At 47.3% G+C, this 14,090-nt stretch overlaps 1 protein-coding gene across 1 annotated transcript in view; it reads right to left on the bottom strand.

The window, feature by feature from the left end:
• Window positions 1–1,557: 1,557 nt before the first annotated feature.
• HADHA (hydroxyacyl-CoA dehydrogenase trifunctional multienzyme complex subunit alpha) overlaps window positions 1,558–14,090 on the bottom strand; it is a 42,428-nt gene continuing 29,895 nt past the window's right edge. Inside the window, exons 12-20 of the mRNA XM_019970586.2 lie at window positions 13,831–13,965; window positions 11,598–11,769; window positions 8,375–8,461; window positions 5,494–5,634; window positions 4,784–4,852; window positions 3,813–4,008; window positions 3,006–3,120; window positions 2,183–2,328; window positions 1,558–2,095 (exon numbers count right to left, since the gene is read on the bottom strand). Coding sequence (XP_019826145.1) covers window positions 1,950–2,095; window positions 2,183–2,328; window positions 3,006–3,120; window positions 3,813–4,008; window positions 4,784–4,852; window positions 5,494–5,634; window positions 8,375–8,461; window positions 11,598–11,769; window positions 13,831–13,965 — 1,207 coding nt within the window. The 3' untranslated portion in view covers window positions 1,558–1,949. The remainder of the gene's footprint in view (window positions 2,096–2,182; window positions 2,329–3,005; window positions 3,121–3,812; window positions 4,009–4,783; window positions 4,853–5,493; window positions 5,635–8,374; window positions 8,462–11,597; window positions 11,770–13,830; window positions 13,966–14,090) is intronic.

Here is a 14,090-nt window from a genome sequence, read left to right as displayed (position 1 = left end):
TCCTGGGTCTGGAAGATCCCCTGGAGAAAGGATAGGCTACCCATACTCCGGTATTGGGCTTCCCTGGTGGCTCAGATGGTAAAGAATCCACCTACAATGCAGGAGACCTGGGTTAGAAAGATCCCCTGGAGAAGGAAATGGATCCACTCCAGTATTCTTGCCTGGGAAATCCCATCGACAGAGGAGCCTGGCGGGCTACAGTCCATGGGGTCACAGAGTCGGACACGACTGAGCGACAGCACAGCAGTTAGGGCTGCTGGGTGGAAAGATCATACTTCAGAGCCCCATGCTCCTACCCAGGTTTAATTTCCTGTCTTGTCCAAACGCCTGCCTTGAGGCTGCTCAGACCCCTGCCCTGACACTGCCATTGGCCTTGGTGTAGAGGATCAGTTCTCTACCTTCTGTGGGTCACCTGAAAACTCCAACTCAGAGATGCCTTGGTGTTCAGAGTCTGGCTTCCTAGCAGCCAACTGTTGAGTGTTGAGCTGGGGCAGAGCTCCCCACTTGCTGGTCCCCACAGCAGAACTGGGACCGGGGGGGATACTGAAGTGCTCACAGCTGGAGCAGAGGTAGGAGGGATCGGTGACATCTCCAAGTCAGGATGGTGCAGCGTGATAGGACCTGAATTACAATTCTGTACATTCAGTGGATCCTTCTGCCAGACCCGAGAGGAGCCCCAGAGCTGTTTACCTGGACTGGGCACTGTTTCTGCCAGAATACAAGTGCAGGAACTTACTCCACCTGAGGGCAAGGGGCCGGGCAGAGTGAAGGTGTCAGTCGAGTGCAGGCAGTGGTAGGTATTTGGGCATTGTCTACCTTCTGTGCTCTGCGGCAGCTGAGATGTGCAGGATGCACTGACCAGAAAAGTGTTACCTCCTCTGCCTAGTGCAGAGGATGAGAGGATTGGATAGCATCACCGATTCAAAGGACATGAACTTGGGCAAACTCCGGGAGACAGGGACAGGGAGGCCTGGCATGCTGCAGTCCATGGGGTCACAAAGAGTCGAACACGACTTAGCAACTGAACAACTGCCTAATTCCAACGTTCCATAAACATTCTGAGCACGCACAGGAATGAGTTATACCAAGAAAGGAACTGGGTAAAACTGTCCACCGAGGATATGCAGTTTGGGAAAAGGAGTCTCTCTCACACGCTGGCCCTCCATACCTCTCCTACTGTTTGGTTTAGCCAGGACTCTTCCCTGCTGTAAGCAGAAGCCCAGCCAAAGCTCTTACATGTGCATGCATGCATGCTAAGTCACTTCAGTTGTGTCCAACTCTTTGCGACCCTATGGATTGTAGCCCACCAGGCTCCTCTGTTCCTGAGGATTCTCCAGGCAAGAATACTGGAGTGGGTTGCTGTGCCCTCCCTCCAGATCTTCCAGACCCAGGGATCAAAGGCCATTCTCCATCACCGCAACTTCTCTCTTCAGGTGCTGCTCCAAGCTCCCAACACATTCCTACCCCAGAGCACAGGGCTTTATTCCAGCTTACTCTTTGAAGGAAAGGGGGTTACACCAGAAGGGCAATGACAGAAAAGAAGGCAATGGGCAGTCAGACTGATGAACAGTTTGATTTTTATTGTTAAGTATCTGGCTGAGTGCAAACTTGTCCTCACCACCACTGGCCACCAGTGACCACCACTGGCCTCTCGGGAGGAGCAGGCAACAAGGATGGCTCCAGAAACACTGCCACCCTAGGGCTCGAGGCTTATAAATTGGTGCACACAGAGGGTTCCCCCTTCCAACAGGAAGTACAAACTACATCACAGCCAGACTTAGCTGGGAGGGAGAGATGTCCTAGCTAAAGGCACTTTAATCAAGGCACATAACCAATGCCAGAGTTCGTCTTCCTTCTGGTCACTCTGATAAATCTAGATGCCACTCTGTTGAGAAACAGTGCTGCCATGGTTGGCGTTAGTGGGCGAGTGGGCAGGGGACAGGGCCTGCTCATTGGTAGAACTTCTTGTTAGGGTTGTTGGCATGGTCCACAAGCAGCTGACACGGGGTGAACTGTTTTCCATAGGCAGCCTCGTACTTCCGGAGCCGGTCCACTATTTTCTGTGCCCCGTACAGATCCACAAAGTGGAAGGGCCCTGAATGCAGAAAGAGGATTTTGTTGAAGGAGAAGCGAAACAAGCTCTGGGGTGAAGTAAACTACTTTTTTGACTTGCAAGACTGACCTCCAAGACATGGGGGGAAGCCAAGCCCAAAGACCGCACCGATGTCTCCCTCTGTGGGCGTGGCCAAAACCCCTTCCTGCAGGCACAGGATGGCTTCGTTCACAAACCTGGTCACTAGGCGGTACTGGATGTCTTCGTCTGAGGAGCTGCCAACAGGGAGAGACATTCAGGGAGAGGAAGAGTCAAAGGGGAGGATGTAGGGGCCCCAGCACGGAATGGGAGTGAGGGCTGGTGCTGCTGGAGCTCGGGTGTTAGTTGCTCAGTCATGTCTAACTCTCTGCGACCCCATGGACTGCCGGGCTCCTCTGTCCATGGGATTCTCCAGGCAAGAATACTGGAGCAGGTTGCCAATTCCTTCTCCGCTGGTGCTTGGGGCCAGCCCTAGTGAACTTCTGCCTCTAGAGAAGGAGCCGACCTTGGAAAAGGACAGTAGAGAGCTGCCTGCCCTGATTAACTGGAAACGAGCACCGAGCACAGGCCCTGCAGGGTAGACAATATGTCCTGATATCAGCAGGTACTGACTACAGATGACAGTGAACGGTGTGCAGGTTGAGCAAGCCCAGGAGAACTTTCTAGTTGCTTTCTGGCACCCTCCACGGCTTATCCAGAGGCCTTCCCAAGGCTTGGCTGCAGTCCTTACCCTGATGTCTAGTAGAGAATGAGGTGGAATGTGGAAAGGCAGAAAGTGTTAAGAATTAGGAAATGTTTTCTCTGATCACATATGGTGATCATAAAAAAAAAAAAAAGGACTGTGGAGGGTCCAAGAAGCTTTGGGCTGGTGAGGAACACACTTCCACACTGATAGCCCCTCAAATGAACTTACACGTCAGGCTGAGAAGGCATCTTCAGACTTGCCAAAATACTGTCCATGTCAGAATTCAAATTCTTATTCTTCACACCCTCCTGGTAGATGTAAAAGCCCTTCCCAGACTTGCGACCTAAAATAAGCAAGAAAAGGGAGAGTTATGATTTCTCAGAGCTCAGCACTGAGAATTCTCTTCTCTGCTAGTCTACTAGAAAGCCCTAGCCTCTCTTCCATACTCCTGAATTTGTAGATCTAGCCTACCCCAGAAATTAGTATTTGTCAGAAGAGTTGGCAGAGAAGGAAAAGAGAGCTTATATTTCTTGGAGCTTGAAATCCAGGTACCTGGGTGGGAAAGGCTGTGTGGGCGAGTGTTAATGTCCACGCCTGCAGTACCAGGCCCTTGGACGTCAGGTCCTGGTGTTGATTTTGTTGCTACTTTACCGAGAGAGAAAGCCACCTCTCTGGTGGGCCTCAATTACATACTCAGAGGTTTACTTTCTCCACACAGGTGGTCAGAGAACATGGAAAGCCTGGGTGCAGGGCTCCTGCAGTACCATGGGTGTAGTAGAGGCTGTGGGTGGGATGAAATGCCTGTCAATCTTGCATTGCATGGGCAATGGCAGAGCCTCAGGAGGCCAGAGTTCCGCCTTTTGTCCATAATCTACAGGCCCAGCCTAAGAAGAGGCTGTCATGAAATCATTTTTAAATTCCCTATGACAGGGGGCTCTGTTGAGAAAATACACTCTTCCACCCAGGCCTCTGCAGCTCTTGGGTCGCAGGGACTGTTACTCATGGTGCTAGTTCCATTTCTCTGAGGCTACTCACCCAGGAAGCCCTTGGATATCATCTGCTGCAGCATTTCCAGGCTTCCACCTGCAAACCGCTCCCCAAACTCTTTGCCGAGATTTTCTGCCACGTGTTTTGCGACATCCACACCAACTTCATCTACCAGTGTAGCGGCGCCCACAGGGAAGCCGAAGCTGGTGGTCAGGGAGTCCAGCTTCTTAGGGCCGACTCCTTCCTGGATGGGCAGCAAACCCAGGACCTCAGGGGAAGGCTGTCCCAGACTCCCCTAAGGGCACCCCGTGCTACTCTCAGAATCAGCCTGGTGTAGCGCCCACTTCTCTTCTGGGCACTGCCAGGTCAGACCCAGGACTGGGACTGATACACACAGGGAAGCACAAAGAGGCTGGAGAGCCCCAGGAGAAAGTGTGAACCTTTCCTAACCTATGGCATTCAAAGGAGGTCTAGACATGAACAAATTATTCATATCTTTCTTGTTTGCAATCCTGAATCTCAAGAATACCGAGATTGCATGCCAGATGTGGTAAGGTTCCCTACCCTGAGAGAGGAGACATCACCAGGGAGCAGGGCTGCAGCAGCCCGTGATCCCTGAGTCTAATGGGAGCCCGGCGAGTGTGGCCAGCCCTTTCTGCCACTGACCAACCTGGATGGCTACCAGAGGGGTCTGTGTGTGGCAGAAGCAGGTACAGCACCAATCAGACCAAACGGGTCCTGTTCTGGATGAAGATGCAGAAACAGCACATAGAGCATGTCGGGAGGCCTCGGGGTGACTGGAGCAGGGAGGACGCTTGGGGAGCAGAGCTAAAATTCTGCATTTTCGCCCATGACGTCCCAACAGTGGGTGGAATGGAAGGGCAGCAAAAGGCCTTCCTGGAGAAGAGCCAGCAGTCAGTGTATTAGAAGGAAGTCTGCTCTTCATCTTGACATTACCAGTCTGGAAAACTAGTTTCAGGAGTGGAAGATGCCTCCAACATTCTGAGAGTGATACCAACCTGGAGAATTCTGATGACTTCAGACATCATGGGTGTGAGGCACCTGGTGGTATAGAAGCCAGGTCCATCCTGCAAAGGGAGAGAACACGAGCTCATGGGCCCCTCGGCTGAGGGCACTGCCCGAGTCTGAAAGTGGTCTCCCTTCCCCAGGAGCCATTTCAAAATTTAAGGTGATTTATAATCTCAGTCAGAATCCTTAATATTGAACTGCAGAAGCCAGAGCCGGGGGCAGCCTAGTTCAATTCCAAGAGGACAGGAGATAGTCTCACATCACCTGCAAAGTCTGGAATAGTTGGGAAAACCTGCTGTGTCCCAGACCCCGACTCAGCAGTAGTCACACCACTGTCCATACTGTAGATGACTAAGGGGAAATCATGTCAAAGAAAGAAAGAAAGTGAAGTTGCTCAGTCATTTCTGACTCTGCAACACCAAGGACTGTAGCCTACCAGGCTCCTCTGTCCATGGAATTTTCCAGGCAAGAGTACTGGAGTGGGTTGCCATTTCCTTTTCCAGGGAATCTTCCTGACCCGGGGATCAGAACCTGGGTCTTCCGCATTGCAGGCAGATGCTTTACCATCTGGGCCACCAGGGAAGCCCAATCATATCAAAGGCTGATCTATTTGACCTGAAGAGTCACCAAGAAGCCTGGACATATAAGGAGTTTTCATGGCTCTTTTCTGAATCTGCTGCTCTTATCCACAGCTCCTTACCTTAACCACAATGATGACCTTCCCTTGTCTGAGGCCAACATCTACAGCAGAAGCAGTTGTGTCCTTCGAAGTCTTCTCAGTTGTGATAATCTCCAGCAGCTGCATCTTGTCCACGGGAGAGAAGTAGTGCATGCCGATCACCTGGCAAGGGGGACAAAACACTGCCAGACTTAAGAACTCTTGAGAGGGGAAACTTAATAGGGTTCTTTTTTTTTTGCTAGGAAAGCACTGCAGAGAAAGGCTGTTGTAGTAAGGGAATACTGGCTTGATATGGTCAAATGGCTTGGTTTCATGGTTCTTTGATTAATAAGAGTCCAGTATGTTCATGGGAGAGCTACCCAAAATTCTCTTCCATTTGCTTCTAGGGCTTTTCACTGAGGGCAATGGATCTTATCCACAATTAATGCCAAACCTACAGCTAAAGGCCAATTAGATTTATTGGGAAAGAATGAGTGAGGGTTCCAATTATATTAATGATGAATGGTTTGGGTGAGAGGGTCCACTTTTTAATGGGTGGGGGGAGACAGGCAGAAGAATTACTTAATATGCTGGACTGTCAGAGATGCATCTAGATTTTACACAGATGGGTCTCACCACCAGGATACTGTCTGCCCTTCCCATTCACAGATTTTGCACATACAGGTTCAGCTAAAATAGGATCCAACTGGCTGAATTTGATTCAATCAATTGGTCTGAATCCTTGGATGTGAAACCTGAGGATACAGAGGGCCAACTGAATTCCCTGTGCTGCACTATTTCTATAAGGGACTTGGGGTTCCAGAACTAATCCCCTAAGGACACAGAGGGATGACTGCACTGGGTTTAAATAACATTTCTCAACACTCAAATTCCCTCAAGTGTCATTAAACCAGTGATTCTCAAAGTCAAGTACCCGGACCAGCAGCACTAGCATCGCCTGGCAATGTTAGAACTGCGAATTCTCAGGCCCTCCCCAGACCTACTGAATGAGGTACTCTAGGGGCAGGGCCCAGATCTGTGTTTAAGAATCCCTCCAGGTGATTCTGGTACATGCTAAAATTTGACAACAGCCTCAATAAGCTAACAATTAGACAGTCTTCACAACTAAATTGTGACAGAAGTCTATCCATTAATTCATAGTTTTGCCCCCTGTCCCCTACTTCACCTATAACTAATATCTACCATTGACTGACTGCTTACTATCCACTGTTCATTAGCACATTTATCATTTATTCTTTACATGTAATCCATTACAACTCTGTGAACTAGTCAGTCTAATTATCTAGATGAGGAAGAAAGCTTAATCAGGAGGTTAGTATTAGTAGCTCAGGGTCAGTTAGTAAACAGCAGGGTGGGACTCCATCAAGGTGGGCCTGTCTCCACAGCTTGCCCACGTCCCATTGTGTGACACACAGGTCACTGAAATGTTACACCAACTTATCAATCCCAAAGTTGCTTTTAACCTCTAAATTATTCTTCTACTTATGTCTAAAATACTTAAAAGATAGGACCTGATTCAGACTATACTCCTGAGCAAAAAGAGTTTGCACTATGTGTAATTTATATACAATAAAATGCACAGACCTCAACAGCACTCAGTTTGCTAAGTTCTGATAACTGTGTATCTACCCACGTAATCACTACCCCAGGCAAAACCTGTTTACATTGCTCAAAAAAGTTGTGCCAAAAGGTGACCACCTCTGTCCTAGATTTCTGGGACATTCCCAGGTGGAATACTTCCCAGGTAGAGTACTGGAGGGCCTGTGTCCTGGGCACATCGAGATGGCTGGTCGCCCTGCTTGGGCTGCCGTGGCCTTACTCTTACATGAATGACATAGGCAAGCAAAAGACAAAAGCTCAAGGCCTCTGGGGGTGAGGAACACAAAGTGTGCCGCTTGTTCCACTCCACGGGGGAGAAAGAGAGGTTAGCATCACAGACACAACAGCAGGGTCTCCTCTGCTGCCTCAGTGCTGAGGAGCTGCTGCGAGTGGTTATGACGTGGCCAGATCTGCCTTGACCCTGTGTCTGGTGTCTTCCTGCAGGGCCACACTCACAGCTGCTACTTCTCCCTGCAACCTCCTCCTGCCATTACTGAGCCTGCCTCTATCAGGCCATGTGACCTCTAATCTGCTGCATGCTGGGAAACAAGATAACCCTGTGTCAGCAAGCTATTAGAACAGCAATCAATAGACTTTTAGGTTTGGAGCACATGGACTTTGTATTAACAGTTATGGCTGTTTAAAGGCCTTTTATATTTCCTGCTGACTTCTGGCTGGTTCTGGTTAGCTGAGGCTAACTGCTGTCCTCCAGAGAGGTGAACTGTTTTTTTTCTCCTTGAATGATTGCACTTGATTTCTCTGGTAGAGAGCAGAAGCTCAAAGATAAATTTTCAGGTACTGTTTCAAACATTCACAGTGAAGTGCTTCTACACCTACCCCTCTCCTGTCCTGGGGAGAAGCTCTAAGCAAACCCATGTGTGGACACATCCCACTGCACCCCAAGATCTTCCATCTCTGGGTCCGCAGTGGGAACCAAACCCATTCCAGACAGTCACCAGAGAATGCTCTGTAGCTCAAGTGTTATTTTTGGAGCATCTCTTGTTTTAGAGCCTGGCTTTCAATACCCAACTGTAAAAAAAAAGGTAGCTTTTATAGTCTGAGCCTGAATAATAATTCCCATTAAGAATGCAAATCATCTATAAGGTATATTTTAGTTGTACTTCACTTGTTTCTTCATCTCACACTGGTCATGTTACTAGCTTTTCTGTGACCAGTTTCTGGGACTACATCATCACCCTCACCCACTTTATAATCCATACCTCTCCCTTCTCAAGTTCTAAGCCTTCATCAGTGAGCCTGAAGCAGCAAAACATTTCAGAATTTTCCTCTGCTCAGAATTTACCTTCTCAGGTCTTTTACTGACAGTAGCAATCTCACCGATCGGAAGAGCAGACGTGTTGCTGGCAAAGACACAGTGATCTGGAATCACCTACAGGAGAAAAGCATTTAAGAATGTGTCAGGTAGGCCCGGGAGGTGACGACAGCCCAAAGCAGTCAATGAGCGACAACTGGGTCTCTGCCATCCTCATCTTTGTAAGAATAAACCATAACGTGCATGCCTATTTCATGTTACACATGTGATACTCAGAAATGGCACACCACTATAATTATATCTACAGTACAAGAATACTATTAACTTAGCTTTATTGCACTGGAGAATAGTCTCTAATGTAGACTGTCTCAGCATTCTGCGCACAATCTTGACTTATTCACACTTTTATTCAGATGATTAGATGAAAAACATGGAATGCACACCTGTCAAACTTGTGCAAATCTGGGCAAGCAGAATCCTAACATCAGAGCTGAGAATCAAGGTTCAAGATACATTTGATTCACTGAAACAATGGGTATAAAGCAAGACCGATTAAAATGAGGATAAAGATAAAGGACTGTATTAAGATTTTATGAAAAAGAAGAAAGAGGAAAAAAGTAGGCATCTAATGGGCAAAACCTGGCTTGGCAGTAAACTTGTGTACAGAGCCCATGATCTTATTTTTTATTATTTTTATTTGGTCGCGCTGGGTCTTAGTTGCGGAATGTGGTATCTAGTTCCCTGACCAGGGGCTGAACCTGGGCCACTTGCATTAGGAGTGTGGAGTCTTAGCCACTGGACCACCAGGGAAGTTCCCCGTGATCTAATTTAATCAAAAGTATAGTGTAAGTCAAAAGTAGAGCCCGATGGGCAGAAGCTAACAGTCTCAAGCTGTGTCATTAGTGGTATAGTGTCTAATGTTGGTGGTAAAATTCTCTATGAAGAGCAAACCAATGTCTCCAAAGATGGCTGGCAACAACATGTCCCTCCTGGTACATGTGTGTCTCTGTGCATCCAGAGGGGGAGTCTCCTTCCCCTCCCCTTAAACCTGGCCTGGCCTGTGATGTGCTTTTACCAATGGAAAGCAGCAGAAATGACTCTGCCAGTTGCAGGCCTCGCCTAGTGAAGCCCTATGGCTTCTGCTCTGCTCTCTTGGACGCCGGCAGCCATGCTGCAAAGAAGTTCTGGTTCAGCCACTAAGTGAGGACAGGCCACGGGAGGGGCCCCAATAAGCTTTCTGCTGAATGCAGTCTCGCGAGCACCCCTACTGGGAAGCCACCTGGAGTTAAGGGCAAGCCGCCTCTTGGAGCCCTGCCCTAACTGCAGAACTGTGAAAAGGTCACGGTGATTTGTGGTGGTCTGTGGTGGTTTCTCATACGCCAAGAGAACGCTGAGACATGGTGAAGACAACAGAAGAAATGACCGAGACAGTGAGGAGTCTGGAGATACGGATTATGAAGATATCAAAGGAGGGAGTTTCTTTAGCTCTGTGGAGAGGAAAGAAGTGAAATTTTGAATCCCTGAGGAACACTCGGTGGACTCAGCTTTACCATTTGCCTTTAAAGAAAGCAGAGCCCAGGATCTTAGGCTCTACTAAAGGTCTTGCACCTGAAATTTTTTGATGTTCTAAAGACAGCTCTGTTCTGGACCTCGCTCTTTTCTACTCTTTCTGAAGGACTTCTTTGAGTATCTCCTACCTTAGATGATTTCACTAGCTTCACTAAAGAGGTAAAGGCCAGTGATTTATTACATAAATATCCACAACATACATGACATCTTGGACTTTACATTTGGCAATCATCTTCCTACTCTTTTCTTACTATCGGCTAAAAGTTCATGACTCCCTGAACACCCTCCTCTTCTTATCTCCGTCTGCTGCCTTTTCCCTGGTGCCTTCCCTCTATGGCCTGCATGGACACAGGAAACCCCTTCGCTTTTCTTTCTCTTTCCTTTCTCTTCTCCCTTTGGCTTGAAGTACTGTATTGATTTGTTTACAGCCTGTACATCTCCTGATCTTATCCCTCTTTCTTCTTTTCCGTGATCACTGGCTTTCCAACTGCTAACCCTAACAAACTTCTCTACACACAGATCCTCCCAAAGCCTGATTTTCCGGAAGCAAACACCATCATCCCATCAAGTGACAAATGCTCTTTCAGTGGTGAATGGCTGTGTCTACTTTTACCGCCCCTCAGCCTTCCCTCTGGTGCCTGCTGGAGTGCCCCCTGAAGCCCCAGAAACACTGGGCATACATCTCTGGGACAGGGCCACCTCAGGACAGAGGGTCACACACCTACCCTGCTCTTCTGAATATTCTCCTGCAGCTGACTCTCCATTGCACTCTGTCTAAAGAGAAGACTTTGGAATGTGTGTTTCACAAGTGGAATCTGTCCCCAACCCGAGCTGCTGCTCTTTAGTTTCTAAACCCGCGGTCTTGAGTACAGCAGAGATTGTCCTCAAGTGGCAGGAGTCCTAGGAACACAGCCCACTACTTGAGAAGCCTGGAATGTTGCCAAGTCAGTGCCACTTTATGTACACCGTTTACGGACCTCCACTCTGTTTACTTCACTGCAGGCTAGTCCAGGCCCTGGTTCCACCTCTCACCTGGAGTATTGCCACATCTTCTTTCCTCCTCCTTCATACCACCTGGTTTAAGTACTTGTTTTGTTCATGTCATCCCATCTCAAGAGGTGACTGTGCACAGCATGTGGACTCAAGACCAAAGGAGCATTTTCCACAAAATGAGCACCTGAATTCTGCCTGGAGAGTGTTTCTTCCTATTTCCTCTGCTGCCTAGACCTGAATTGAGCTGTAGCTTGCAGCCAACCCGAAATGCCAAGATGTCGGGCTACAGTCCATGAGGTTATCTGTGTATGTCTGGGTGACTAAACTCCCATGTCAGGCTAATGAACTCTGTGCTTCAGTTAATAAGGTACTTGTGTGTCTTCCCTGAGGACTTTGATTTGATCTTTACACACAGCGTACAGGTTCATGTAAAAACTTATGTCTGGGGGGACACAGCGTTGAGGGGTACCTCAAAACTGCTATGGAGCCTGCTGTACTCCCTTTTACCTGGCAAAGAAAATAAAGCTACTTTACCTTCTCCCATCCACCCCCCGCAAAGAAACAAACAAAACCCCTTACGTTTGGGCCCTAAGAACAGAACCACAAGTTTCTTGTAGTTCTTTTAAAGAACCCGGTTTCCGTGTTCTCCACTCACTGCACAAGGAGTCAGCACCGCAGGCCCTGTGCTTACCGCTTCTGCCTCCTTCAGCACTCTGTGCTTAAGGTTGAGGTCCTCAAAAACGGCTTCAATCACCATGTCAGCCTTTTCAAAACCCCGGTAATCAAGCTGCCCAATCAAGTTGCTGAACATGGCATCCCTTTCAAATGATGTTAGTGTTTTCTTCTTCACTTTATCATTCAATCTGGAAACAAAACAAAACACATCTCTAGTCGGAGTGGGAGAACAGGAAACTAATATTTACTGAGTGTCCGTGGGCCAGAAAGTGTACCGTGTATTTTCTACCAATTCAGCGAGGTTAGCTATGCCCCCCCATTTTGAGAGAGCTGAGCTGCTCAAAGAAGCTCAGGCAGACTTGTTAAGGGAGGGTACTAGGATTCAGACAGGTTGACCCTCACATCCACAGTCCTCCTACTACAAGATGCCTCTAATGCCCAACCTGCATTCAACAGCTAAATCTGCCAAGAGGAGTAAACATGAACACCAGAATGGCAAACAAAAAAGCAGCTTGAGTCATTCTCTACCTACGACAGGGGAGACAGCCAACACGGGTCCGAGACCACATGAGTTTATACTCGCTTCCATATCATTGCGTTATTCTGTAACTGTGATCTACTGGAGGACAGAGACCCTGCATTATGTCTTATATTCTTAATCCATTTCCTGGTCTGTACCTAGTAGCACAGTATATTGATTACATAAAACATTAACTCAACATTTCTTCTTCCCCAGAGAGCTAAACAAGATTCCTGCTACTCAGACACTGAACTGATTGTTTTTATTGCCAAGGAAAACAGGCTCTCTTAGGTTTCACTCTGACCACACTTGCAGAATAAATGACCTAGAGTTTTCCTCTGAATTAAGAATGAGCTGCAATCCATTCATTAGTTTCCTTAACCAAAAGAAGAAGCCACGTGGTGAGTTCAAAGTAGTAGTCAAAGTCTTAAAGTATGGATTCAAATATCTTGGTTTCTGGCAGCTATGTTGGCAGTCAGCAAATAAGATGCCTCTGAATGTTCAAAGTATTATTAGTTGCTCTAATTCTGATGCCTAATGGAACTATTCCTAAGGGAGGACTAGAGATGTGTATGTCCCAAGTCAACAGTGTGGTGAGGGGCACTCACCAGAGCCTGATGTTTCTAAGGCCAAAAGGGAAACCCAGGACAGCTGGATCCAAAAGAGGTCGAGGAGAAAAGGTTACTCTAGAGCAGCAATTTCTCATTTGGGTGACAGAATGAAACGCTGTTTGGGAACACTTGCGTGCTGGCCTCAGGGGAATGGTTACCAAGCACGTGCCATTTCTGGGCTCTGAATCTCTTTTACTATAGCACCTTGCTATCTTGACATTAAGACAGTGGCTATCTGCCAACATGATTAAACCTGCGAGGTGGTGCATGGTATTAAGGCAGCAATATATGAGCCTCTCTGCAGAAAAGGGGTAAAAACATGTGTAAGCTACATAATTCATTTAAGAAACAAAAAGCTCACTCAGCTAAAAGTCACATGTAAGACAAAGTGCAGCCAGCCTCAGAGAGTCCATTACACTGGAGCAGAGAAATAAGCTGAAACCGATTCCCAGTTTTGCCAAGTTTGCTGTTCCACTTTTCCCTTCTGCATTATGTGGCTGGGGGTGGGGTATGAGAGGGGGGATGGGCAAGAGGAAGAATAATATTTCCCTTTTATTAATTCAGAGGGAAGATGGAGACACAGTCTGTAAGATCCAGACACTATGGAGCCAAATCAGTTAACTGCTTCTCCATGGTCACGCCAGTCAAGAAATACGAGGCTCATGAGTGCAGATCCTAGCCCTATCTTCAGGATGCAATTACACGCTTCCTCATATCCCAAACCTCAGTTCTCTCCATAGACACACCCAGTCATGCTGTTTCAATATTCTAAAACAATACAGCAATTAAAATTCACAAATAGGACAATTTCTAGTCTGATACCAAAGCATAACGTACATGATATTTAAAAACATCTAATACATAAGGTTTTCTCTTCTGCACTCAAAGACTATAGACTCAATGATGTTAATGATTTATAATAACATTGTCTGCAACAACAGCAAAAAAAAAAAAAAAAAAAAAAAGTGAAAGAAGGAATTAGTGTTTCTCAAAATCAAAGAAATAAGACTTAAATATGGAGTATCCAGTACAGATCATGTTCAGGAAAAAGCAAACTGTGATGGTGAAAATCAAAACACATTCTACTCTCCCAGCAAAGGCAGAGAGAGCAGGCTCACCCTTTGAACACCTGCTGCTGTCCTCGACCCAGCGCGGGCAGTGTAGTGTCCTTAAGTATGGTCTGTAGGCCCTTATCCACGGAGACTTGAGCAATGCCGGCTCCCATCAGCCCTGCACCAAGAACGGCAAGCTGCCTGAAAGGAAAGGATGAAACGGCTTTTGATAAAAGCTCTTAATTCAGTAAAAAGTGGGATTGCCCAGGTTATCATCCAATAAACCATTACCATCTCCCAGAGTTCACTCAAACTCACGTCCATCG

This window comes from Bos indicus, chromosome 11, assembly GCF_029378745.1.
Source record: "Bos indicus isolate NIAB-ARS_2022 breed Sahiwal x Tharparkar chromosome 11, NIAB-ARS_B.indTharparkar_mat_pri_1.0, whole genome shotgun sequence".
In the NCBI taxonomy this organism is placed as follows: domain Eukaryota; kingdom Metazoa; phylum Chordata; class Mammalia; order Artiodactyla; family Bovidae; genus Bos; species Bos indicus.
The sequence above is the reverse complement of the archived record's forward strand: the minus strand, read 5'-3'. Positions and strand labels throughout refer to the sequence as shown.